The sequence below is a fragment of the Polyodon spathula genome, chromosome 10, assembly GCF_017654505.1.
Source record: "Polyodon spathula isolate WHYD16114869_AA chromosome 10, ASM1765450v1, whole genome shotgun sequence".
NCBI lineage: Eukaryota > Metazoa > Chordata > Actinopteri > Acipenseriformes > Polyodontidae > Polyodon > Polyodon spathula.
The window spans coordinates 44,349,996-44,377,767 of NC_054543.1; the positions used below are offsets into that span (position 1 = coordinate 44,349,996).

Here is a 27,772-nt window from a genome sequence, read left to right on the forward strand (position 1 = left end):
GATAACTGGGAATGTTAAAGCTAATAAATGCAGCTGGCTTGAAATGGCATCTTCGAGCTCTGTTATAACTAAAATGGTCACGTGTTTTCCTTATTTATTTTTTCAAATGTACTGAATATATATATATATATATCTATATATATATATATATATATATATATATATATATATATATAGTATATAGATATATATATCGGCGTGCAGGTGGTGTGTGCACACACACGTGTCCACAACCTCGTAGTATTTATTTTATTTTTTTGGACAGGTGTTGAGAATATTTGAAACATTACATATTGCGAAATTTAGGGTAAAAATCTTTATTAGGATTAAAATGTATGGAAATAAGGGGATTTATTCATAGGACATAATCAGATTAATAAGTAGCCTATTTAAAACGAAGTACACATACATTATTCCACGCTTTTAATTTAAAATAAAAATGAAACGTTTCATAAACGGACCAGCATTTCGGTTTTACATTCATTTCTAGTAAAATAGCAGCAGAAGACATTAGTTCATGATAGGGAAGTAGAGACTTAATGTGGTTTTCTTCATATTCTAGCTCTTACGAGTTTAATGTCTTATTGGGTGTGTTCTTTATCATGCTGTTCTTGTTTCACAAGATTGTTCACTAGATTTACTACTGTCCCTTTTCCAATACAAGGCTGCTTATGAAAAAGACTTTGAAAAGCTGAATTTCTGAACTGAGGCTATTTTAAAAATCTTGGTGGGTGCTGCTACTCACACTACTAACTGTCTGAGAAGTATTTAATCAGCAGGTATTAAACAAATCCATTCATTAACGCACTGATTTCAAAACAAGAAAATCTGTCCTTCCCTCGCCTTTACAATTGAATACCAATCGAGGCAATTAACCCTAGAAATGACTAGAAGTGTGAATCTGTAAATTCTGTGTTATGGAAAATCTCTCCAGAGGAAAGACAAATTACAACTTAACACCTCATAGAGGGCAAGATGTTACTTGCTGGTGTATTTAATGTCCTTATAGCCATAACTAATTTTTTTTTTTGTGGAAACATTAAGCACATTTGTTGCAGTAACTAAATTCTGGACAACAATGTTTCATAATGAATTCGCAATGCAGGGGAGTGAGGGGTACCTGTTTTCATCTTTTAGATTCTGTTCATGAATGCTCACAGGTCTATGAAATACAGACTGATTTACGGATTCAAGGTCAATGATGCCAAAATTAAAAAGCCTTTTTTCAAAAAAAATAAAAAAATAAAAAATACATAATAGTCTAGGCAAAAGAGAGCAAGTTTGATATACACTATAGCCTTCTTTTAAGAATACCCCTAATGCATATTTCAGAGTTTTGTTATCACTGGTATTTTATCATTTGTTTGACAACTGGAATTCAGAACTGAGTTGTGCATACTAATTCTAGACAGAACATTGAGTCTAGTGTCTCACTGCGGGTAGGAACAAAAGAAAATAAACCATTTTGACGTTAGGAGTTCAAAGCAAACAATTGATTTGTATATTGAGAGAATAGACAAGTACCTCCGACAATAGCGAAAAAAGAAAACATATCCTCAAAAATGTTTTAGCATAATTGGCGAACCCAAATTTAGAGACACTACAGCATAACAAGCACAGGACACCTCATTATTCAGACCAACTCAAATACATTTAAAAGGCTGAATAAGTGCTACTTCATTAGATTAACCAGCAACGGCTTTAAAGTAACCAGAAACATCATCATTATATAATCTGTTTTTCACATTTACAGAAAGTAACAAACATTGTAGGAGTATGGACCCTGAACTGCTCTGTTCTCTAAGGGGGTGAGAATCTGCCTTCAAGGTAAGTATGAGGCAAACTCCTCTGGACTAGCTCTGTGGATTAAGTAGTGACTTTGCTTCGTTCATGAGAAAAAAAAGCTAATCAGAAAAAAAGACAAGTCATTTAAACCCTCAGAGGCAGCCTTTACAACAACCTGCTACTACAGGATGACATTTATTTTAAAGGCTTCTTAGTATACACCAGTAATTACAAATGAAACATTGTACAATGCAAATATAACAAGAGATTAAGAATTTAAATGTTATAAAACATGGTTCACAAGAATATGTGCAAGCACTGAATATAAACTTCCCAAAGAAACCTTACATATGATATAGCTTATCATGTACAGCAGCTTTTTAAATGAACTCCTCTCCTGTTGTTTTAAAGAAAGGAAGGTAGCCAGTAATTAGATTTTTTTTTTCTTTTTATATTAGATCTACAGAAAGGTAAGGTGCAATAACAACAATGTACAGGACTTCAATGTGTCAGGAAAATAAATGCTTCTCAGAATTTATATAATTAAAATATGACAGAATTAATGAACATAAAGTACACTACAATTTAACCGCAACTGTACAGGCTAACCAATGCCCATCAGCGTTTGAAACATGTTTGCAGATTTCCTCCTCCTGTGCCTATAAAAATACATTTCCCACCAAGTTTATTTTAACATCATGTTCTTTTCATAGTTACATTTCCAAAAACTGAGTGGCAATAATATCACATTAAGTATGTCAAATGATATATTTGTAAATTTTATTTCCCCATGCCAATTTTTAGTTGCAATTTGCTAGTGTTCCTTGAAATTAAATGTGGTTATTAAGAGGACTGAGATTCCAGAGAAAGCTGAATGAAAATTCAATCCAGTTTTCACTTGCATAAAGACAGTAAAGCATTTACATATACAGGTATTTACCTTTTTCAAAAGAACACAAAGAAATAAGTTATAAATCACGAGTTGTCATTTACAAATATTAAATTAACATTAAACTAGAGTTTCCATCTCACTGTGCACAGTAAACTAGTCTTTGCATCTCAAAATGTGTACTGCATAACGAAACAGGCCCGTCAATGCTGTATTATCTAGGCCATGACAGCAACAGCTTATAAAAAGATGCCCCGCCACTGCTAATTACCGATGTCTATATGTGAAAGTATGAGTCTGGAAGAATTAGGACAGTGGGAAGGTTGGTTGCAAGGCACACAGACAACGGAACAGCTGAATGTGAAAATCAGTTTTGCAGTATTCCACTTCTCTACAGTAGGAAGTAAACCATGCACAATAGGGTGGAATCCAGTAGACTGATTATCAGAGAGCACAGATCTTTTACACTTCTAATTCAGAAAAGACATTTCAAACAGGCTTTACATTCTGGAGAAAAAAAAAAATACTAATAACTAAACACCCAAACCTATATTTCTTAACATAGTGACTTTATGTGCTAAACACAGGACGCAAAGAAGAAAAAAAAAAAACACACAGAAAAAGAAAATACACTTCTTTGTAATATCTCAAAGTTATGTGACATTCTGACAGCCAGGTATTAAGATCTTAATGTTTGCAAAGTTTGATTACATTTTTTATGGAGGAGGGTCTGCAACTGTTCTGTTAAATTTAACCACACGTTTCAATCTCGGTGTCACTGGGTATGTTGAAATTCTGAAAGCACATAAAAATCAAGAGAAATCTTGAGGACAGAACTGATTAACTTTTTAATGAAAAGCCGTATGCAACTATGGTGCTCACGTGGCGTCTCAAAATTGATACAACAAGTCACTAATGCCACACTGTAGTGGTTTGGGGGGGGTGGGCGACAACACACAGTCAACTCGTCTGGGTACTTGATTGACTGCTGTTTTTCAAAGCCTTTAGACTGACAGCAATCATTTAGTTTAAGATGCCTTTTACCTTCAAAATGAAGGTTTTAAGAATGGCAAGAGAAACCTAGGGAGATAATGGTTTCAAATTAATAAACGTTTTTAATTAAAATAATTTAAAAACTGAACAAGGATTGTGCATGGTTTTCATTCCTGACTTCAGACAGCCAACTATTCACTAACTTTCAATGTCAATACTGACATCATGTTCTAGACCTGCCAACTACAACAGGATTATTTCAATGCCATGATTTAAACCATGTGATATAACTTTTTTGTTGTTGTTTGAACTGGTTTCAATGAAATGCACTAAAGTTTTTTTGTTGTTTTTAAAGGAGAGGTTGCTGGTAATAGTTAGCTTGCTGCTGTGGGGCAGGATGAGCTTGAGTTGCCATTGGATAGCTGGATGCTTGAGTCATGTTGGGATTACTGTTCTGATAAGACGACATGTCCATGGCCACTCCTACTTGCTGTGGGTAAGGGGCGGGGCCACCCAGGGCATGGTTCATGTAAGATGCATTGATACCAGCGCTGTGTAAAAAAAAAAAAAAAAGTTTCAAGTTTGGATAATAATCACACTACGTTAATGAGAGACAGACAGACATGAAGAGGCAGACAAATATATAGATATAAAAATGCATGCATGTTAAGATAAATAATTCACTGGAAAGCAGGCTGTTTAAAAGATCAAACATCTGCTCCTACTTATGAACACAAACACAATTTATTCACTTGAGGCTGTACCTCTTGTGGTCTGACCCTCACTGGCAGGAATGCATGAATGATCTTACTGCAGCAAGTACAGGCTTTAGGTTATAGCAAAGATACCTCATGTATGGTGTCTGGCCAGGCTGGCTTGTTGAATTAACAGTTGGAGGAAGTGACCTCAGAGGGCCAATCTGGTCAGGTCCTAAACTGTAGCCCTGACCAGTCACTTGAGGAATGCCTGAAGCCATATATGTTGCACTTTGAGCTGCACCAGGGTATGCCTGCAGAGAAGGGGAGAACACAAGAAAAACTTTAAAAACAAACAAAAAAACACATGCGCTGTGTAAAAAAAACATCCCAATAAATATCATGAATTTTAGGAACAAACAAGACCCTTTCAGCGAGGTCAACACTGCGCTTCCCTCTTCCGATACGTATGTATTTTACATTTGTATGCGACTAACATATTCCATTGCAAATTCTGAATTAAAGGAGACAGTTAATGTCATACAACAATATTACATGGAATCACCCTGGATTGCAATAACATTCCTAAGATTTCAAAATATTTATAATAATACTTGGCTAAAAAAATACCCCCCCACACACTCTTCTTTAATAATTGTCTAACCCTTCCGTCCTTCATTTCTCCTGCTATATCCAGAGGAGCTCTGACCTGCATTGGGACACCAGCTGACGTCTGTGGGTAATGTGCCTGAGGTTGCATCTTAGAATAGACGGAATACATCGGAGTCTCATGCATTAGCTTGTTGTAAAGTTCCAGGGCCTCCAGAACTTTCACATTCAATTCTGATAACTCCGAATGCTTTCTGAAAAAAAGAGAGTTTAAAAATGGATAACAGTGAGCAAAGGCATTTTTATTCACGCCCACCCCAATCTGTTCCAGTCATCTTCACAATTTATTCTAAAAACTGCACCTTGCTAACAGGAGGACACCAGCAACCATGCTTCTAAGCTGATCTGTACAGTCAAAATGTGCACGCAAACGTCTGCTTATTTATTTATAGACAGCTAAAACGTGTGGGTTGCAACCTGACCAGACAGTAAACCGGTATGCGGGTCTATCTAAGTCTCACAAATTTAGTTGGTTGGAAATGAACTGTGCTCTTAAAAGTAAAACTAGGACCCAGATCCAAAATTCCCTCACTACAACTGGTTACGACTGGGGATTTACCTCCGTCACGATCAATTATTAAACCATTCCCACACTAATGGATATCACCAGACCAGTCAGTTACACATTCAATACAATGCCATAATAAAGAAGTGTCAAGTCAGAAATAGTGTGCAATTTCTTACCTGTCAATCTCTTCTAATTTTTCATCAATCATTGGACCCATCTGCTGACAAACGTCTTTTGGAAAAACGAAAAGCTACGTCAACAATAGGGTGAGCTAACACCTATGAGCACAGATGAATATCAATGCAGTCTACTACAAATCAAAACCTTCTCTCTGTGGACCACAACCATGAACAGAAAACACCCTGCTGGAGCACACCATTATTCATTTGAAGGGGGTGCATTTCCATTATTTTATTTTTTTGCGGGGAGTAAAGAAAGGACATTGTAGGTCAAACATACTGTAAATATTGAGCTAATAACGGCCAGTGCTAGGACCACTGTTAATAACATAATGTTAGCATTAAAGGCTTTGTTAGTATTATTTAAAGGAAAGCAGGATTTCCCTTATAAAAAATAAGGGAAATATTAAATAGCTGTGATTCTTTTTTGGATTGCCAGGAACTGTCCCAATTACCTTCCAAATGTAATAATTCTGCAGAGTCAGGCTGTGTATCCGCAGGGTCAGTGTTCTGGAGTAAGTGCTGGGTTCGGTCCATCTTTTCCTGAACACACACATGAATGCCTGATATAAGTACCATCAGTTTCAAAATTACACATCACTGGCTGGTTTCACAGACCAGCACTAATGTAGCATTAATCTTGAAATACCTTGTCAATATGAAGTTCTACAACACCTGCCTTCCGAAACCACTAACGTTAACATTTTAGCATGCAACTGGTAAATATCTACATCTCTATAAAAATAAATCTAAAATATGTAAAAACGTCTGCTTCATCACTACAAGTGTGCTATACAAAGACACTGAAAATGATTCTTAAAAAAGCACTTCTGAAAACAACTTCCACCTTAAAAGCTGCTATTAAAGAATACACACCTCATCTATGAAAACAGGTTCAGCTTCCTCTTTAGTTTCTTGTTTCGTTTCTTCTGGCAAGCTGGTTTTCTCTACAAATACTACAAAAAAAATGAAGACTGTATTAGGTGTTTGAAAGCACTCTACTTTAACCAGGATCTCAACAGCCAAAGGCACAAGAGAACCTGTGATATCACACTCCACAGCAGCTGGTTTTATAGAAAATAAATAAATTATATATATAGGCACGCACGCACGCACGCAGTATATATTTAGGAGAACACATGTTAAGTAATGCAAGCTTTTATACTTTTTGATGGACTTGTTCCTTCAGAATGGTGGGGGAGCAAACATTCCAACAGAAGTGTGTTACATTAATGCTTTCCCCTTCAAACCTTTACATACTGGGACAAAACTCCACTGAAACACCCCATCATTCAATGAGAACAAAATGAGATACAGGATAAATTCAAGTTATGTTTAAGAACAAAGCTATGTAGACTAGGTATGTTGTTTAGGACTAAGATACATAGGATAGTTATGTTGCCAGGAAATAGCAACCTTTAGATTTAACATTTTCTTTGTTACTTTTATATAGGCATCTCCACCGATGACTCACTAAGGATGGGAATCTGTCAATCTCACATGAGATTCAAGTGCATGTTAATGTTCTCACCTGGTTCAGGCTCTGCGTTCAGGTTAGTTGTTACAAAGTTAGAAGGAAACAGTCCAACTCCTCTGTGGTTCTCTCCTTTCCACCAGTTTGGGTCGCTGATTAAAATCACAATCACATTAACAGATTGAAATAGAAATAAATGAGTGTAGTTGCCATGACACCCAGACACAGCAAAATTCTACTATATTGGATAAGAAATGCAGGTACATCTACCCTTGGGAGTTTAATATTTTTATGGTGAAAACATATCACAAGCAATGATGTCCCTGCACATCTCAGGGCGTAGAAGTTCTTTGATGAACGAAGACTTTCTTACAGTATGGTCCGAGATTCAATTTTAGTACTCCTCTATATATTATAGGTATGTGCGGAAGGGCTAAAGCCCTGCAAATGAACATTTGCACACAGTATTTGTGTCATTATTGTAAATATTTGTATTTAAAACACAGGGATTAGTTTCAGGGTTTCCCTCCAATAGGCAGTCAAGCCAGCCATGTGAGAATGTGACTGGACTGGTTCATCTGACCTGACTGGAGGGGAACTTAAACATATAGAATGTGGCCAGGGCCTCACTGACTGTCATGTACCACGTGCTCTAGAAGAGGAGCCAGCCCCTTTCTGCAGGGGTTCGGTAGAGTAAGGAAGGACTGACAGCAGCAGATTGTGCTTCCAATGTCCAGCTACTTTATTCTGGATCTTTTGCTTAAATATTTAGTTTATTTATTTATTTATTTATTTTTTTTTTTTAAATCATAAAAACTGCTATTCCCACTGCTAGTCTTCATCACTTAGGCCTCTCCAACCATGGCTTACCCCTGCTCTTAAAACAGACCGCCATATCTTTCGCCGTGTTGAGTGACTCCAAGTCCTCCCCTATCCTTATTCTTCTCTATCTTTCCCCTGCTTTTGACACTGTCGACCGCCCGATCCTCCTCTCCACTCTCTCTAACCTGGGCATCTCTGGCATACCCCTTGCCTGGCTACAGTCATATCTATCTTCATGCACCTCTGCCATTGCCTTCAATAACCTCACATCTCCCCCCCCTCCCCCATAATAAATGCTAAATAACTATATAAATAAACTATTGGTAAATTACGTTACACTGGTTTAAAACAAAAAAAACCTTTCAAGAACGAGAATAATTTCCCGGGAGACTGTTAAAGTGGAAGGTACCTGTCATCTTGAACAATGAGAAGTTCTCCTGCTTTAAACGTGAGTTCGTTGTCTTCCACTGCCTCAAAGTCATAGAGGGCACGGACTTTCCGAGAGTCTTTATTGTTATTGAAGGGTGGGTCCGCTGGGAGAGCAAGCGGTCGAGTCTCTGGGTGACGCTGTTGTTCCTGCAAGGACAGCTCAATAGCTACATATGGGGAGTGTGGGGGGGGGGGGGGGAGCAAGTGACATGCATGTTAACTTAGTTATTCAATCAATTATTCCTTATTTTATGAAATCTTAAAAAAAAAAAAAAGTTTTGCCAAACCCTTACCTTTTGCTAAATCATCATCTGCAATGTTACTCGGAGAAGGAGTACTGGTCTTTGTAGAAGCTGTACTCTGTAGTTATCAAAACAGAAACAAACCCATCATATTACAGTTTGTTATTTTACAGGATAACAATATACCAACTCAGGTATTCGCATACATTTCCTCATACTCTCAAAGTACGTTTAGTTGGAATATATGCAGAAGTTCAAAGGTCAAAAAGCATTTCACATTTCAAACTTATTGTCTCTTACAATGCACCTTTCTCCAATAATAAAAGGTTGTTTCAACTCTAGTATCTACCAACAAAAAACACTAGATTAATTGTCTACTCTTCACCTTGAAATATTTTTTTACTATAGGAAATGCAAATAAATGCGGTTACAGCTGCTGCACAAAGACCACCACATAAAAAAAGACAATAAGGCAATGTTTCACTTTACTGTATCAGTTCTTAAATAGAATCACCACCTAGATGGCCTAAACTGGCACTAGCAGCAAGGTGACACATATCCTGCTGTTAACTATTTATCTTTAACTTCCCTTGACTTGGGTCATTCCTGAAAATCAGCCAGAAACTGACATTAACCTTATTCAACTGAATTTAAACCAGGATGCAAATTATTCCCACATTAGCACAGGAGCATATTTGCAAATAAATTTGCATGCATGCATGCAACCAATCAGTTAATCTAGAGCAGACTAAAAAAACAAATATGAAAGCAGATGACAGCAGATGACAGTTAACCACTCCCTAATCCATGTACATGTGTTTCCTTGAATTCCAACTGCGTTCAGTTTGAGAATTAATTGTTTGTGCGGGACTTTGTCAAAAGCTTTTTGGAAATCCAAAGTAGACTTTTTGGAAATCCAAAAAGCTTTTGACAAAGTCTCGCACAAAAGATTAATTCTCAAACTGAACGCAGTTGGAATTCAAGGAAACACATGTACATGGATTAGGGAGTGGTTAACATGTAGAAAACAGAAAGTACTGATTAGAGGAAAAACCTCAGAATGGAGTGTGGTAACCAGCGGTGTACCACAGGGATTAGTATTAGATCCTCTGCTATTCCTAATCTACATTAATGATTTAGATTCTGGTATAGTAAGCAAACTTGTTAAATTTGCAGACAACACAAAAGTAGGAGGAGTGGCAAACACTGTTGTAGCAGCAAAGGTCATTCAAAATGATCTAGACAAGATTCAGAACTGGGCAGACACATGGCAAATGACATTTAATAGAGAAAAGTGTAAGGTACTGCACGCAGGAAATAAAAATGTACATTATAAATATCATATGGGAGATACTGAAATTGGAGAAGGAATCTATGAAAAAGACCTAGGAGTTTTTGTTGACTCAGAAATGTCTTCATCTAGACAATGTGGGGAAGCTATAAAAAAGGCTAACAAGATGCTCGGATACATTGTGAAAAGTGTTGAATTTAAATCAAGGGAAGTAATGTTAAAACTGTACAATGCACTAGTAAGACCTCATCTTGAATACTGTGTGCAGTTCTGGTCACCTCGCTATAAAAAAGATATTGCTGCCCTAGAAAGAGTGCAAAGAAGAGCGACCAGAATTATTCCGGGCTTAAAAGGCATGTCATATGCAGACAGGCTAAAAGAATTGAATCTGTTCAGTCTTGAACAAAGAAGACTACGTGGAAACCTAATTCAAGCATTCAAAATTCTAAAAGGTATTGACAGTGTGGACCCAAGGGACTTTTTCAGCCTGAAAAAAGAAACAAGGACCAGGGGTCACAAATGGAGATTAGACAAAGGGGCACTCAGAACAGAAAATAGGAGGCACTTTTTTACACAGAGAATTGTGATGGTCTGGAATCAACTCCCCAGTAATGTTGTTGAAGCTGACACCCTGGGATCCTTCAAGAAGTTGCTTGATGAGATTCTGGGATCAATAAGCTACTAACAACCATACGAGCAAGATGGGCCGAATGGCCTCCTCTCGTTTGTAAACTTTCTTATGTTCTTATACTGGCCACAACTTCTCTGTTTAACTGTAGAAAGCTGTCCTAAAGGAACCAATATCTGTACTAGATAATAGCCAAACACAGGAGTTTTAACTATTAACACTAAGTAGAAGACAGACTTGTTAATGTTATGCAGAATAAAAGTAAGAAACCTATTCATGTTTTTGAAACCCATATTTAGGAGGAAAGTGCCTCTTAAAATCCAAGTGTATGAAAGGGAGCGTTTGATTGCTAGTTAGCGTGCATAATTAATGCAGATTGGGTATGCAAATTATGACATCAACTATCACCATTACAGGTCTGCTTAATTTCTTGAAATTCAAATTTGTGAGATTGTGAAACTTCTTTCTTTAATACAACTTCCAAAAGGACTAGGTTGCAACAAAGATAAGAATACAAGTCTGGGTGGATAGCAGGATTCAATTTTTACAGACAGCTGAAAAGAACTAACTTTCAAAACCAAGCATCAATGTCAACATGAATCTCTAGTACAGAAGCCTTATCAAGGGTTCAGACTTAAATGATGTAAAAACAAATTCATAAAAAAAAAAACTTAAATACAACGCAAACCAATCGGTCAGTAAACAGAATGTACCTTTTGATGGTTCCCTGTTCAGCCCGCTATGCACTTAGGATCAGGTGCTTGTCATCGCTGATTACTAACATAAGCTGCTGACCCAGGTACCAGAAAACATACACTGAACTTTTTAAATGAGGTTGATTAGGCAAAGTTGTACATTTATGTCTTAAAAATAAATGAGAAAGTTCTGAAGAGAGAGATCCACCCTTGAGCTCTTGACCCCTACTCATGTGACCGAAATCCAGTACCTGTGAGCCAGAGCTAGGAAAAGTCACCCCCTCCTCCTTCAGAGACTTGATTGTTGCACCAATGAGGCTGAGCTGGGGGTCTTTCTGAAACTCGTCTGCACACTCCACCAGTAACGCCTTCAGCTTCTCACAAACCTTTGGATGAGCCTAAAATAAAAAGTGTATTTAAATGTACATGCCAAGACTTTGTTTCAGGGATGGATGGAGATTTTTTTTGATGATAGTTAATAACACTGGCGTAGCAAGGATTTCGTTCCGGGGGGAGAGGGGCGCTGGTGGTGAATCATCTGGATTATATTTCGGGGTGGTGGGTACGGTCCTGGTGATGGATCAAGATTTTTCCACATGGCTGATATTTTTTAAAACCACCAACCTAGTTACACCCCTGGTACATGGTACAATTAAGTAAATTGTTTGTAATATAATAAACTCACATCTGGGACCAGTTTTTCAAAACTTTGGTAATCAGATTTCCGCGTTTGACCTGGATTATATCGTGCAATTGGGTTTTTCAAAACATCGAAATGCGATCGGGATTACTGCGATCCGGGTTTCATTTTGGTAATGATTAAATGTTGCAATTAGGTTTTCAGAATGTAAAAAGGAGACCTGGTATTTTGGATCAAAGTAATCCTGGATTATTGTGATCCTACTGCGGAGGTGGATTCAGCTTTTAAACAATCATATAACACAGTCACATGGGATGTTGAATTTCAATCCATGCCCACTACAGTGCTTCAGTGCTGGCATTAGATTTCACACAGGAGTTGAGGCGGTTCATTGCCGCCTCTGAACCACCTAGCAAGACCTAGCAAGGTGGTTCAGAGACAGCATAAAATATGACGGCTCTGTGACAGTATAAGAAATTCACACAGTTCAAAATGCAGCTTTGGTTCTGAGCCGTAATAACTTGTTAGTCTGAGAGGGGTATTAGATGAGCCATAAGGCCTCCTCTCCTCTCATTAAAACAGACCTGACAGAATACAGATCTTAACCTCCCACAAGTTACATTACCTACCATGGTGGTTGTTTATTTACAATACCTATGAACTATTAAACAGTACATTTTTCTACAGAGATCATAACTTTATCCTATATTACAAAAAAATGGCATTTTTTACTGTACCTTATTTAATATGCTCCGGACCTCACTGGAAAAGTCTCGAGAACATATTTCTAAGTGAAAAATCTTCCCAGAGTTTGAAACACAGGCGCTCAGCAACTGAAAACATAATAATATTTTCTCAACATTAACCTTAAGGTGATTTATACAATGATTGTATACAGTTAATATTACACATGAAACAGCCAGACATTAAACTAGTCGGAATAAGATCATGCTCCTTTGACATGTAATCCCCAGTCGGAACTGAAGCAAGTCCGAAACAAACACTGTTGAGACATGCTGACCAGCCAGTAGGGGGTACAGGGAACAGTCCTATACATGGCACTGGGGAGTAATAACAAAGCATGGGAAAGACCAAGCTCACTGTCAGGCAGATATAAGATTGAGATATTTGAAAGCACACTTTCCAAAAATAAAGTTTAAAAAAAAAAAAAAACAGGAACTGCACGTTGCCAATGATCGTAAGAAGTCCAAAATTCATAAAAAAAAAGCCCCAGTACTTTAAGATCCTTGACTTCTGCACAGCCATTTCAAATTCAGGCAGGGTGGGCATACGAAAACTTTAGCCGAGAGTGATAAGTGGATCTGATTTGTTTGAATTTCCAAAAAGAAACCTTTTCCCTCCATAACTTGTTTAGCAATAAAAGTCAAATCGCCATGTCAGATTCTCTTTGTGTCTAATTGTATGTACTATAGAAACAGCTGTATGCAAGCAGATGAAGCGGTTTTGACACGGTTATAACCCAGTGGGTTTGTCCACTATATTTGCACGGTGAACTTGAATAATTCTCATGCAATCGGGATTTTGCATAAATATGTGCATCAAATTTCCTTATCCAAATAAATGTTTATGAAATGCAAAGCTAATCTGCTGGACCGAGTATTTTTAACATTGTGTGGCATTCAAGGCACCAGCTTCAGTAGCAAAACATAATTAGTACCCGACACTTACACTCAAAGCCTGCATTGCAACATGTGGAACTTTGTGGTTTACTCTCTTCATGATGGACTTCAAACATTCTTTAGCTCTGAAGGTTTAACAGAAACACATCATTAGAAAACAAATGTCAAATAAACCTTGCTACTTCTTTCATCATTGTTTACAATTGAGTGTTTGGATGTTATGGATAAGCCAAACACAAGTTCTGGATGAAGGTTTAAATGTACTGTACATGTTATTTTATAATGACTTTGAGTACATTCAGACAATGTCTTTTTTCACATACAATCCAGGTACAGTTCTGGAGAATTTAATTTCATGCAAAGTACGCCAATATGGTGGCAGTTTAATATCAGGGCAATATTGGAAACTGGTCAATTAATTGACAAATAGGGGTGGATTAAAAAACACAGCCTTTGTAAAACATTTGATTGCAAATGTATTTTGCTGCAGATGGAAGCTGTGGTAGCCTCAGTTTAACTGCTCTGAGAATTAGATCAAACTTAACAGACGATTAGGGTTACTCCATTACGTTAAAAGGGTATTTGGTGTTCTTAAACTCCACCAGCATAATTTACTTTTGGGAATATCTCACGAAACAGTGAGTTTGATAAAGGTTTTCAACCGGAAATGTCAAACAAACACTGCATCATGGGGGGAATAAATTACTTGTGCACACCCCCTGTGGCCATTATTACACTGACTTAAATATAAAAAGTCCATCCTGCTGAGGCTTGCTGAGTCTGCCTCAAAAGGTACTGTATAACATGATAGTGTGAATACCCATGAGTGCTGAACCAGTAATAACGATCATTAAGAACACATTAAACTGAAGACAAATTAAACAGTATTCATACTGAAAGGATAGAAGGTAAGTCAGTTATAACCCTTTCCATTAACAGAAGTTACATTTGTAACATACCCATTAGGTGTAGTTCCTACACGATCACAGATGTCCATAATAAGGCCCCAGTCCTCTACTGTGTTGTTTTCATTCGTTGCCTTCTCTGTGAAGAAGCAGTTATCAAAAATAAAACACCAGCTACCAAAAATAATATGAAATAACGTCTCCGTGCTTTGGTTTCAATCAGCCATTTCATACGGTGTGAAAGGGTTTGTCTAAAGCCATTTTGCACGCAATACACCATATATTTGAATAGAAAACAATGCTTCGTTAGCATTCCAGAAGATCTGTGATACTGGAAGCCTTGCTCATATTCAAAACCATACTTTGTTATACACATCAAAACTAGGGGTCATTTGTGACAAATGGAAACATGGTAGTGTATTTCAGACAGTTTGCTTTGGAAATTTTATTTTTTTAATCCCACTGGCTATTTTGCTCAAGTTTGTCTCCCTGTGTGTGCATTCTTATTGATATCAAACACACATTTACCATTTAAATGAAAGTTACACGGCACACGGTCAGACAGAGAGAGCTGTATATAGGCGTTGTATTGGTAGATGTGCTTTATTCTCACGAGTGAGTGAGTGAGTGGAACCGAGTCACCCGATACTGAGCCACTCCTCAAAGCACATCAATATATCATGGCCTGTATGGCGATAACAGCACAAGCTTATCGACAGTATAAACACTTGAGAATTAACTTAAGAGTTTAAGGAGTACGTCATGTACTGTTAGTGCTTTGACCTCGTTGTTGTCACATTAGGATACAGAATTAATCAGTTAGTCGAACCTTGAATAATGATTTTAAATAACAGTTACACTGAATGTTTTATTTACGGTATACTTCGAACATATAAGCAGCACAATTACAAATCAGCTGGCAAATACTGATGACGTTACATTTAGCAACAGTACAAATGTGTTCAGTGGGGTACGACAGGTAAAGCACCGCGTCTGTCTCTGAAATCCCCTAGTTATACAAAACGGGCATTTTATCAATTCCGACAGTTTCCCCCGCATCCTTTTCACGACACAGTGAAAACCCTGTCACTGAAAGCAGCGCCGTTGCTTGTTTTTAATGCACAGTGATCGCGGCTGAGCTGAGCGCAGCCACTTCACTCAGCTGGTGCAGGCCACGACTCTAACAACACTGGACTGACTTCCACTGGGAACGCAGGCTGCTTTCACTTACCCACATCCTGGTCGAACGGATTCGCGGAAAACAAAGGCATCGTAATCCCTTTAAAGCAGAACACGGCGTTTCGTTTAAAAAAAAAAATACAGTTTGTTTATTCAGAACTCAGAAAAAACCCTTCCGCATCCATCCAACTCCGCTCACTTTCACCAGTTGATAGTCTCGTAAACGCCACCGGCTAACCCACTGCCTGCACGAAAGTCTGCCTCTGCTCTTACTGTAGTATTGTTTCTCAATTGCTATGCTTGTAAGGTGTTTGTTTTTTTTTAATGATTTTCATAAACAGCTGAATACTGTGTTTAGGTTATAATAGGTTCTATTTTGCAAGATTTTTGTACAGGCAGGGAGTGAGGCACCTCAGCAGATCTCTTCGAAGTTACGAGAATACCCTCCAGTGGGAAGCGTGAGTTACAGGTTTGTGTGTGATGCTGTAGGCTGAATTTAATATCGCACTATTTTTGTAACTGCGTGTACGGCTATTTTAGCCTGTCACCTGTATACATTAGATCCAAGTAGTCCTGGCTACACACCGCATTTCCGATAAATGAAAAAGCTAGCTCAAATACCCCTGCATAAAGGTGTTTGATGCGGTTATACCAGTGTAAATTAACCTAAGCACATCTCTTAGCTTAACCATCAATGCCAACATAGTTTTGAAATAAAGCCACACATTTAAACTAATAGAATATCTTTATTACCATGTGTGACTGGCTAGGGTTATATAGGCAACACAGTTTTGAACCTTGTACACGGCTGAGACCGTATAGACTACTGTACCAGTAAGGAACTTGTGTACCCATATCACTGTAATGCCATTGGTATGTGTAGATGTGAGCGACTGTGGACTTCTATTGCGGCTGTTGCTATATACCAACCCAAAAATCTTAATTTAAAAAATGCATAATTGCAAAAAAAGAGCTGACAACCAAAATGGATGGCCACGGAATTAGTGCAGTAAATCTAGGTTTGTGTGAAATCTATGTACCAAGGAAGAAAGAGAACAAGGAGGGCAGACATTTAATTAAGATTGATCAACATGACGTTTGCTTGCGAAAGCCTTCGACCCATGTGAGCACAGTTGCTTTTTAAGTGTCCACTCTTTTTTGTGATGGCTTGTTTTATTTAATTCAGTTTGATGTATCTAAACCAATGTTATCAACCCTGTTTTTTTTTTTTGTTTTTTTTTTTTTTTTTTTTTCTATGGTTAAATTCATTACTTACATTTTTACCAAGAAAGCATGTCCGTTTTAATGGGTCTTCAGTGATTGATTTTAACGTTTTACACAAACATTTTCATCAGCAAATCGAAATCTACGCATTAAAATACAATAATCCCTTCCTAATTGCGCAGCGTGGTTATGTTTTAAGCGTCTTGTACAGATGGACCTTTTTGATTAGTTGATGAGGAAATCATTAATAAAATGGTTAATACAACTCATTGTAGCAGCACTGATTAAATGTAATATTTGAAGGCATCTTGGCTGTATATAAGGATATTGTTTAGGCTGTCCATCGTATCAGGTTAGCAGGGGCGGAGCACTTCTGGGTCCACAAAAAGCAGAATTACTTGTATTGCGAGAGTGTCATTTATGTAGGTGCAACATTGGTCTAACCTTCCCACTTTCCGCAATTTCTTCACAAACTTGTTCCAGCTGGTTATGCCAGCCTGAACATCAACGGCTTTACAAATTGACATCAATGAAAAACCGGCAGAGCCATATGCGCCTTTGAAGTAAAACAGACCCCTGTATGTACCTAAGTGATGTTGAGCAAGCTTGCTTTCTACACACAATACTGATTTAAAACCGTGTGTCATTAAACAAGCCCGCTACGAGACTCCATATATAACAGCCGGGTCCAGGTATCAGTATTGAATTGAATTCAGACACAGTAAAGCACTGGTACAGCATGTTAAAACGTGTAAACATGGCCACGGAAGCATATAGTAAATTATTTTTTCAAATGTGAAATAAACTGACTCGGAAGGTTTTATGAGTGTTTACACCAAGCATTCAATTCTGTTTGTATTTCTCCGGTAGAAGACGCTGTTTGAAATTCAAGCACCTTCGAGGGAGGCATTAGGGGCAGAGGCCGACTGTCCCTGGTTAACTGGCTGAGCTGTCCCCATGAAAGGCGTGTCAGAGAGTTACACACGCAGCGATTCACAGGCGCAGAGCAGACATGGCAGCACCTGCAGCTAAGGGGACCAGCAGAACAGCTCAAAATGATGTGGCTTCAATAAAGAAGAAAGGACCGGGAGCCCTCGCTACAGCCTACCTGGTCATCTACAATGTGGTGATGACGGCGGGGTATGTAAAATATCACGGCAAAAATGGAATGACACTTTTGGGACTGGTTATTGGAAGAATGATTGAAGACTGCGTGCATTTTGCATCAATTCTGACGCCTTCAAATGTTTAATAACGTCCCGGGACTGTTTCATGTACTCGTAATTAAGTAGTTTATTTATTATTATTATTATTATTATTATTATTATTATTATTATTATTATTATTATTATTATTATTTTAATCTGGATTTTCTTTTGGACTGCTGGTTTGCCTGGTGGCGGTGCAGTAATGTATTTTTCAAAAGCAATATCCGTGTTGACAGTAAATGTAGCGCGTCTGTTTGTCAGAGACAGTAGGAAAGATTCATGTACCCTGACTGACCCCACACAGCTCGCAATATTTCCGAGTACCCACCGTACTGCAGTGCAAGCGACCAAACAGAAGGCTACATAATGGGAAATATAACTCCACTTCCTAAAATTTACTGTTGATGCATGTTGTGAACGTTTATTAAACCTGTTTTGTGTCAAGTGCAGGTAGTAAAATAAGACATTGGTATAATTCATTTAGTACACAAAACAAGTAAATCTTCAGATCTGGGACCAGAAAAAACAAAAACCAACACATTCTGCAGCGGTGTCGAGCAGGATGGCACCGTAACACTGGTAATATCTGTCTACCGCTGCCCTCGACGAAGCATTTCACACATGCACTGATTAAATAGTTCTGCTAAGCGTAGGGAAAAATAGATTACCTCGTTCCCTGGATTTGGGCTCTCCTTGGTGTCATTACAGAACACAAGCATCTGTCACGCAAAATAAGAAACGAATTAGCTCTTTAGTGATATGGGCAGTTTCATATACTGCACTTTTATATATAATAATATTTATTTTTATATAGCACCTTTCATAGTGGACCACCATCACAAAGCACTTTACAAGATGCAGGACTAGGGTGTGTGAACTATGCCTCAGCTGCAGAGTCACTTAGAACAATGTCTCACCCCAAAGACGAAGCACAAGGGGGTTAAGTGACTTGCTCAGGGTCACACAGTGAGTCAGAGCTGGGATTTGAACTGGGGACCTCCTTGTTGCAAGCCTGTTTCTTTAACCACTGCACCACGCAGTCATATATTTGTTTTAAGCTTAACATTTTTGTATAGGTACAATATTACAGCCCCTTGAATCAATGCCCCTGTACCACCAGACCATGTCGCAACAGGCAGTTACTGTGCCAGCTTCCTGGTACGCAGTGTCAAAGTATATCACTTTGAATATGGAAAATACCTGCAACTGGGATTGAAACCAGTGATAACTACTGATTTTACAATGTGAATTCTGCTCTTTACAATGTGAACTCTGCAGAGAGAGAGAGAGAGAGCATTTTTGATTACAAATGTAGATATGAAGACCCGTTTCTTTATTTGAAGACACTAACACCCAATCTTTCATATGTTAAAAACAAAATGAAAGTGTGCCACTCTGTCCTCAGGGTGTTTTTAGAAGGATTCATTGCATCAGATCCTGATTTATTTGGTACAGCAGGAAGTCCAACCTTAAGTTCAAGTAAACTGACTGAATGATGCTTTTTATTTATTTATTTATTTTACACTTCTGTTCGTAATGCATGCAATCATCTTTAAGACGGTTCTTTTGAAATCCTTACCAAATAGATATGAACACTGGTACAAGCTAAACCCACATTTAATCTTATACTACAAACTGATGAGCACAAAGTGCAATGGTCCATTATAGCCGTGTCAGTATGTATTCAGCCTCGGAGGGATTAGATAGCATTCAGACTACTTGTGGGTCCATTAGATGAAAAGCAGTTTGTTTCATTGGATGAGTCAGCGATGTCAGAATACCACCAGCAAGACACCAGACTTTTTTTGGTGAATGGAATTCTGTGTTTATCTCCACAAAATTCTTGGACTCTTTTATCAGTGTAACAAGTGTAGCCTTCATGCTGAGTGGCCCTTGTGTAGTGTCCGTTTTAAGGGGCTTAGTTCAGTACTCTGAGTGGTCCAAACTGCACTGTGGCAGGAATCTCCAGCCCAAACCCCCCCATTGGGCATTGCCAGGACAATTTCATCTGGGTGTTGAGAGAGACCCCCCCCCCCAATGACGACTGTTTAATCAGGCTTGTTACAATGTGTTTGGTGACTCAGCTTGTTCCCCTGGATCTTAGTTTGCAGCTTTAATTAATCCTTACTCATATAGGTTAGATATAAGAAGGGGGCTTACACATACATACAGAATGCAAACAAACATGAGACTGTGCTGTGTGCAGTAAGCAGGCAGGTACGCGCTATTTAAAATGGTGTGTGATTAGACTTTGTACTATTTTATATCCACTATGTTTTGTCAGCACTTTACAAGGCTTTAATCAGCAACCTGATCAATAGTCCTCTTTCCATTCTATTGTATTGCAAATATCCTGAATTAAACAAGTGAAAAAGCAAGCTATTTAATACAAGAACACAGAGATCCTGTTGCTAGACCGATTTTACATTGTTTGTTTTTTTGCATGAATTGTGCAGCTACAGTGACGCCAGTATCATTGTAATGTGGCTTTTAGGCTGAAATATTGATCTGTTTTAAATGTAAAGCAATTTCAAAAGCAGCAGCAACAATATGGAAAAAGTCAGTATTCTTGTTCCTAGCCTTTTTATATTTTCATTGATAAATCAAATTGTACAAAAAAAATGCATTTTGTTATTTCTCTTTTGCTGCGCTACTCTGTAATGTAGTGCCTTGTGTTGCACTAATACCGATGTAGCTCCCTGTGAGCTGAAAAATCAAAGGAAAATGAACACAGTTGAATTACTCCATCATCCACATTCGGATTTATCCTGAGGCAAAAACAGCCAATTACTGTTCATATTCCTCACAGCTGAAATCTGTCAAGGGCTTTTGTAAATATGTGTGGCCAGATGTGCCCATTTATGTCCTTGTCTGATTGTGATACTGGCTGGGAGAGGCTTGCAAGTTCACCATCACTGCCTCAGCTTTCCAGGACTTAATGTAATCTGTCAGGGGGGCAGGGGCTCTTACATTCCACCCGTTGAGTTCTAAGCATGCCGAGTGTGAAGCACCGTGTGATAAGTGTAACTAAGGGGATTTGACAACAGCGTGTATCTTTGGAGTCGGTGCATAATGTCCACTTTTTTTTTGTTTGTTTTTTGTTATCAAAGCTGTCCAAGTAACAGTTGTTTCCATTTTAGGTGGCTTGTTATAGCTATTGGTTTGGTGCGTGCATATCTTTCCAAAGGCAGTTACCATGGCCTATATTACTCAATAGAGAGGCCCTTGAAATTCTTCCAGACTGGAGCACTCCTCGAGGTAGGTGGAGCTGAACCTTTGACCCTTTGCTTTCAACCAATAACAGGCCACAGTTTATGATCTGGCCACTTCTTATGGTAGCCACTGTTGGCTGACACTAATGGCTTAAAACAGATCACCACGATTCTTTAGCTTAAGCCAGAGTTTTAACACAGTGCTGTTCAATGGTTTCTCTGTTATGCCGTATGCATTTTAAAGGAGAAATAATAATTGTCTTTTTTTTACCAAACAGCATTCTTGCATTTATTCCTGCTGCAACACTGTAGCACCTGACTGTAAACTGTACTTTGGCTACATTACCTGGAACTCAGGAAATGGATAGTGCTGTAGGCACGTCATATTATATTTTATTACCTGGAACTCAGGAAATGGATAGTGCTGTAGGCACGTCATATTATATTTTATTACCTGGAACTCAGGAAATGGATAGTGCTGTAGGCACGTCATATTATATTTTATTACCTGGAACTCAGGAAATGGATAGTGCTGTAGGCACGTCATATTATATTTTATTACCTGGAACTCAGGAAATGGATAGTGCTGTAGGCACGTCATATTATATTTTATTACCTGGAACTCAGGAAATGGATAGTGCTGTAGGCACGTCATATTATATTTTATTACCTGGAACTCAGGAAATGGATAGTGCTGTAGGCACGTCATATTATATTTTATTACCTGGAACTCAGGAAATGGATAGTGCTGTAGGCACGTCATATTATATTTTATTACCTGGAACTCAGGAAATGGATAGTGCTGTAGGCACGTCATATTATATTTTATTTTGCGATTGTGTGTTTTGGGTCAAAGTGAAAAATATAGATATCAACAAATAACAAGAATAAAATTGCTGTTTTTCTTTTTTTGTTGTTCTGTACTGACATGCAGCAAAACAGCATTTAATACGGGAATGGGAGGGTTCATTCTAACGTTTTCCAATTGTGTACCTCATTGGTTTTCTTTTAAAGCCTAAGGAACTTCTGTTCTGTATTTGAACTGGGGTGATTGCCTGTCGAGTCATGTACTATAAGTCTTCATTCAGCACTGATGAAGGGCAGTGCAGTGGTCCAGCTGGGTTGGTGCCTTCCTTGAATTCAGAGCCATGGTCTTCTGGCACCGATTCTGCTGCCACAGATTATTTATTTGTCTGGACTCAAATGCTCCAGGAACGTCCACAATTGAAAGAGCATCTGCCCTATAGAGAAGTAGCATTTCAACAGCCCCCTTCGGGACTGAACAGCAATGCTGCAATCTGATACGTTACAGTTAGGAGTATGTTAATGCTTAGAGGTATGGTCCTGACTACGGGTGAATGGACAATGTGCTGTACAGTCGTAACCAGCGCACTAGTAGCATGGCATAAACCTCCTCATATTAAATCCCTGAAAAAAAAAAGGTTACAAATGATTTAAGAACTTTACTGAACAATGTAACTAATTGTTTTGTGTTTCTCTTTCTTTCTCATTACAGATTTTACACTGTGCTGTAGGTAGGTCATATTTCAGCTAACTTTGCTTTAAACATTTTCCAAGTTTTACCAGTATTATGAAATAACGTCCAAATTACAAGGAAAAAAAAACAAAAAACTTTGCCCAGACAAAAGCTAATGGGACGTGTGACTTTGATCAGCAGGTGCTTCTACAGTTTAAACATCACTGTTGTTTCCGGCGTTTTTGGTAGCAGCATGTCCCAGCAGAAATTAAACTTGCACAAAAATGATCATTTTAAATAACCTTGGACCAGGCTACTGCTTAGGGTATTATTTGAATTATTATTTTGTAATCAGGCACAACATGTTTATTTCAGTCTGTGGGCTGTGCAGTATTATTAAGTGTTTTTCTTTGTTTTGTTACATTTAAAGAGTTCTGGAACACCGTGCAGAGTTCACTAGAACCAGAACCCAGGGAGTTTAAAACACACCTGCAGAGCCACAAGTCCCTTCTCAGATAAAAAGCGCCTCTCCATCGATTGCAGTACTGTGTCAAACACGGTTCTGATTTGATAGATCAAGGGAATACACACACATCCACGCTGTCAGGATAGCAGGTTACATGCAGTTACTGGGGTCTGACCTTTTCCATTAGACCTCTTGCTCTTTAACTGCAAATAATGTAGACTGTAGCTCTATCTGCTGCCAGCTGTGATCGCTAGCTTGTTTTGTGTGTGTTTCATCCATGTTGTCCCTGTTTATAAATGGGGGGGTTGAATCCAAATCAAATAGCAGATTTCTGTAAAAATCCCAAATTTTATGATTGTATAAAGTGAATTACTTTAAAGTTGTGCTGTTTTGTTGTTGCAGGAATCGTTCCCTCGTCCGTGGTTCTGACTGGATTCCAAGTTATGTCCCGAGTCTTCCTTACCTGGGCAGTCACCCACAGTGTGAGAGAGGTAGGACTGTACACAACAGCAGCACAGTACAATCCAGACTTGTGAAGAGTCCCTACTGCAGTCGTTCTTCAAAGTGCTGAACAGTTAATAGTACTGTGCAGAACAAGAGAAAACAAGCATGTTCCCCTGGGAAGTGGCTCCTGCGGGCGCAAAAGAACAAAAATCTACTTGCACAGGGATGGAAATGAGACTTCCGTTGCATAGCAGTTTGATCCATTCCTGGTTTTACTGTGAGTTTAGTAAGACTCACCTGAGCTTGTGACCTATACACAGTGGCTAATCAAGCATAAGTTAAAAGCTGGAATGGGTGACACTGAGATGCAAGTTTCCCGTCTCTGTTACAGTCAGAATGATGTGGATGGAGACAGACGTTTATTAAGAAGAAATTAATAGTAAATGGTTAACGCCCAAGGAAACCCCAGTGGTATTTAGCATCTCGTTCTAGAAACATGGTACTTCCTGGGATTCCACTTTTACAGAAACAGATTCTTCTCACTTAAGTGTTCTTTGTGTTTCAACTTGTCTTCCTCTTATTGCAGGTACAAAATGAAGACAGTGTTCTGCTTTTTGTAGTTGCTTGGACAGTAACAGAAATCATCCGCTATTCCTTTTACACCTTCAGCCTCCTAAACCACCTCCCGTACCTCATCAAGTGGGCCAGGTAATGGAAACACAGGCACTCTGAACTGCAGAGATGTCTTCAAGTTAACACCCAAGATTCACTGCAGTACAAAGGGATCACCCTCACTCTGCACTAAGAGTCCTAAATCAAGGCATGCTTCTGCAACAGAACAGTTGTATCAGAAGTACTTGTCTGAATTGGAGAAGTTAAAGCAATGTATTAATCCATCCATAGCTATAAAATAATCAATCATATGACATGCTTAAAAACAAATATCGTAACATTCTTTGGGAGAATTTTTGACTAGAACTCCTTTTCGGAAGACACAGTTTCTTTTAGTATTTTTTAAAGCTGTATCAGCTGTCACCAGCACATTGGATTAACTACAGTAAAGCTTGTAACTAACCTAAGTTTAATAGCGTCTTGTCTAATTTTATCGAACTTGATTGATGTTATTATTGTTGCAAACTGCAAATCGGCCTCCACTTACAGTACAATCTGATGCATAAAACGTGTTGTGATGTTTTGGGGAGAAACAGAGTTTAACTATAATGCACAAATGCTGAGTGTGCAAGAAGAGCAGCAGTGGTTGTATTTAATGTCAGACACTCCCCTGAATTGTGTCCATTCAGGTACACTCTGTTCATTGTTCTGTACCCCATGGGTGTGACTGGTGAGCTGCTCACAATATACGCTGCTCTGCCCTACGTCCAGAAGACCGGCTTGTACTCTGTAACGCTGCCCAACAAGTACAACTTTTCCTTTGACTACTACACCTTCCTCATTCTCGTAATGGTCTCGTACATCCCACGTAAGTATAGGCTATTATTATTATTATTATTATTATTATTATTATTATTATTATTATTATCAAAAATAAGAGTTTTGAGATCTGAACAAATATCTGACACACAAATCAACCATCGGATGTTAATTCATTTTTGGGGAATTTTGTGGATCATGGTTTGTTTTATGTTTGTTTTGGAAATGCAAACTTTATGCTCCATAGTGACAATTCAACTGTGATGCAAAAAAAACATGTTCTCTAATATTGAAGGTGTTGAGCTACAATAATAAAACCTTGTTCTCTAACAGTGAAGGTATTGAGTGCAATAATAAATCCTTGTGTTTTTGTTTTTCCTGTCAGTTTTCCCTCAGCTGTACTTTCACATGATGAGACAAAGAAAGAAGGTATTGGCAAGTGGGGAGGAGCATCAGAAGAGCAATTAAACCAGGAATCGCCCCCCAGGAGGGAGAGAAGAGGACATATTTAACTGCTGTCTGCTGAGTCAATGGCTACTTTGCAGAAGGACTCAGAACTTTTTTTTAAATTAAATAGTTTTTGGGACGAATACTAACAATGTAATTGTTTGAGGATGACTGTTTTGTTAATTGCATTTTGAAGTAATTTGGAGAAGAATATTTTAAAAATCTGCTTTAAAAAAAAAAAGCAGAATAAAATGTATGTTTTGTATAATGTGTGTGTGTGTGTGTGTGTGTGTGTGTGTGTATATATATATATATATATATATATATATATATATATATATATATATATATATATATAGTGTGTGTGTGTAAAACATGAATTGTATTCTGCTTACAGTATGTTGTACGGCTGGTGAATATTTATATGGGAAGACCATTCTTTCATTGTCAGGGCATTTTATACAGTAATTCTCAATAATATAATCAGCCAGTGACCAACTCCGTTTTCACCAGGAGGCAACCCCACGTGCTGCTGTTGTCATCTTGTGAGAGTTTTACATTTAAAAAGGTTCTTTGCAATTTTGTTACAAGGAAGTTGTAAACAAACCATTTTACAATCTAGGGGAAAAAAAGTACTTTGTATGCGGTGAATTGTTCTTAAAATTGTGCTTCAGTTACGCAGTACTGCGTAAAGCATTGGCCAGAAAAAAATTAATTAAAAGAAAACTTTTTTCACAACAAGATGGAAATGTTTTTAGTTTGTATTTGTACTAAAATGATTAGTACCTAAAGTACAAAGTGTAATTATGATAATAGGGTTACTTCTTATTGATGTACCAAGTATTTTTTTTCAATTCTGTGTTGGTTGCTGTTTCTCTGTTGAAAGCAGTGTGGACCAGTGTGTATATTTTGTTTAATTTAGAAATGTAATTTGATGGGTTGTGGGAGGAGCGTAAAGATAACAAAGTAGCAACGAATAATTGTATACAATTTGTATTCACAAAATGTCTTTTTTGTGTGTATCTGAGACCATGTTTAATTTTGAATAATGTATAGTTTTACCTCGTTTGCAATATGCAGAGAGGGTGGCCCCAAGTTAGTTTCTGTAAAGACAGGCACAATGCTCTCAAACCAGTGTGGGGGGCTGTCAGTCCTCAAACACGGTGCAGTGGGCTGAGTCCTTTATTGTAAACACAGGACGCACACAATTTGTCCTGGCACCATTTTCTCAATCACACATGTTCAACAACCACAAGTGGTGGAAACGCCTCTCCAGAAGCTTCCACCTTGAGCTTTACTGACCCAGCAGTGAAGTGGGTCTGTGGCCCGGTTGAACTGTAACCTCTCAAATTAATTAGTTTCTCATTCATTCCAGTTGTGGGTGTTCTGAACGCTGCTGAATTCTACCGTTGCCTGTATGCAAGACTGCAAAGCCCAAGTGTTCTTTACGTTAGTTAATGCATGTCTACCCTGATCATGTTCTAATACCAGGAGTTCACAATGCAGGTACAGCTTACTGTACGCCATCTGTTTTTTACTGAAGGTTGGTTGTAAAGAGGGACCAAGCACGGTGTTAATCTAAATTTGCACTGGATATTTAGAGATTGTTCAAGAATAATTTCCCAGTTGATAATGTTAACTTTGCTCAGAGACCTTTTTTCATTTTAGCTTTAATTGATCCAAAATCACGTTGTATGCAAGAGGTGCTTCAGAAATCATTTCATTCTGCAGGACTGTGCTCCTCAAGTGAAAAGACAGATACAGTTTGTAGTTGTGCTCCCAGTGTTCTTGAAGTCCCCCCTTGTCATACAGAACATATTGTACAGTGTACATGCATTGTCAACATGGTTCCTGGTATGCATTCACTCCGATGTGTTTCAGAAAATGCTGGCTATCATTTTTTTACTGTGCTGTTTTTTTTTTCTGGCAATAAAAAGGAATGCTGTTTAATGTTATTTCTGTATTGCATGGTTATCCCATTGCTTTTACATTGGGATAGTGGTGCAGTTTTATTCACAAGGCTACTGACATTTTCTTTACATTGGAGTACGTTCAAATGACCTTGTTCCAGGATTTTGGTTACATTTTAGGTTTGGATTTTTAAAAACAAAACTAAACAATACATTGTATAAAACCCTGTAGGCATGGACGTGACTTTTAATTGACAGTTGGAACTTACAGCACAGCATGTGAGCAACAT

General features: G+C 38.1%; 2 protein-coding genes across 2 annotated transcripts; one reads left to right on the top strand and one right to left on the bottom strand.

Annotated features, from left to right (window-relative positions):
* Positions 1-1,949: 1,949 nt before the first annotated feature.
* LOC121322390 (signal transducing adapter molecule 2-like) lies at positions 1,950-15,899 on the bottom strand. Its single transcript, XM_041262284.1, has 14 exons — positions 15,716-15,899; positions 14,539-14,623; positions 13,629-13,704; positions 12,677-12,772; positions 11,551-11,697; positions 8,737-8,803; positions 8,424-8,610; positions 7,250-7,344; positions 6,595-6,674; positions 6,174-6,261; positions 5,716-5,770; positions 5,072-5,225; positions 4,516-4,676; positions 1,950-4,218 (listed from the first exon to the last, which is right to left on the bottom strand). Exons 1-14 carry the CDS (start codon positions 15,753-15,755, stop codon positions 4,017-4,019), a joined length of 1,533 nt encoding a protein of 510 aa, XP_041118218.1. The 5' UTR covers positions 15,756-15,899; the 3' UTR covers positions 1,950-4,016.
* A 1,883-nt stretch (positions 15,900-17,782) lies between these two features.
* LOC121321485 (very-long-chain (3R)-3-hydroxyacyl-CoA dehydratase 2-like) lies at positions 17,783-25,835 on the top strand. The gene is made up of 7 exons (XM_041260459.1): positions 17,783-18,027; positions 21,236-21,353; positions 22,824-22,842; positions 23,653-23,741; positions 24,281-24,402; positions 24,996-25,174; positions 25,511-25,835. Exons 1-7 carry the CDS (start codon positions 17,900-17,902, stop codon positions 25,591-25,593), a joined length of 738 nt encoding a protein of 245 aa, XP_041116393.1. The 5' UTR covers positions 17,783-17,899; the 3' UTR covers positions 25,594-25,835.
* Positions 25,836-27,772: the final 1,937 nt, after the last annotated feature.

What these genes read in the sequence shown, in the direction of transcription:
- LOC121322390 (XM_041262284.1), bottom strand. Translation starts at nt 15,755, where the DNA reads ATGCCTTTGTTTTCCGCGAATCCGTTCGACCAGGATGTGG. An exon ending in CTCATTGTTCAAGATGACAG is followed by an intron (nt 7,345 to 8,423) that starts GTACCTTCCACT and finishes GATTTTAATCAG; the next exon opens with CGACCCAAACTGGTGGAAAG. An exon ending in AGAATTATTACATTTGGAAG is followed by an intron (nt 5,771 to 6,173) that starts GTAATTGGGACA and finishes TTTTTCCAAAAG; the next exon opens with ACGTTTGTCAGCAGATGGGT.
- LOC121321485 (XM_041260459.1), top strand. Translation starts at nt 17,900, where the DNA reads ATGGCAGCACCTGCAGCTAAGGGGACCAGCAGAACAGCTCAAAATGAT. An exon ending in AATGTGGTGATGACGGCGGG is followed by an intron (nt 18,028 to 21,235) that starts GTATGTAAAATA and finishes TTTCCATTTTAG; the next exon opens with GTGGCTTGTTATAGCTATTG. An exon ending in TCACCCACAGTGTGAGAGAG is followed by an intron (nt 23,742 to 24,280) that starts GTAGGACTGTAC and finishes CTCTTATTGCAG; the next exon opens with GTACAAAATGAAGACAGTGT.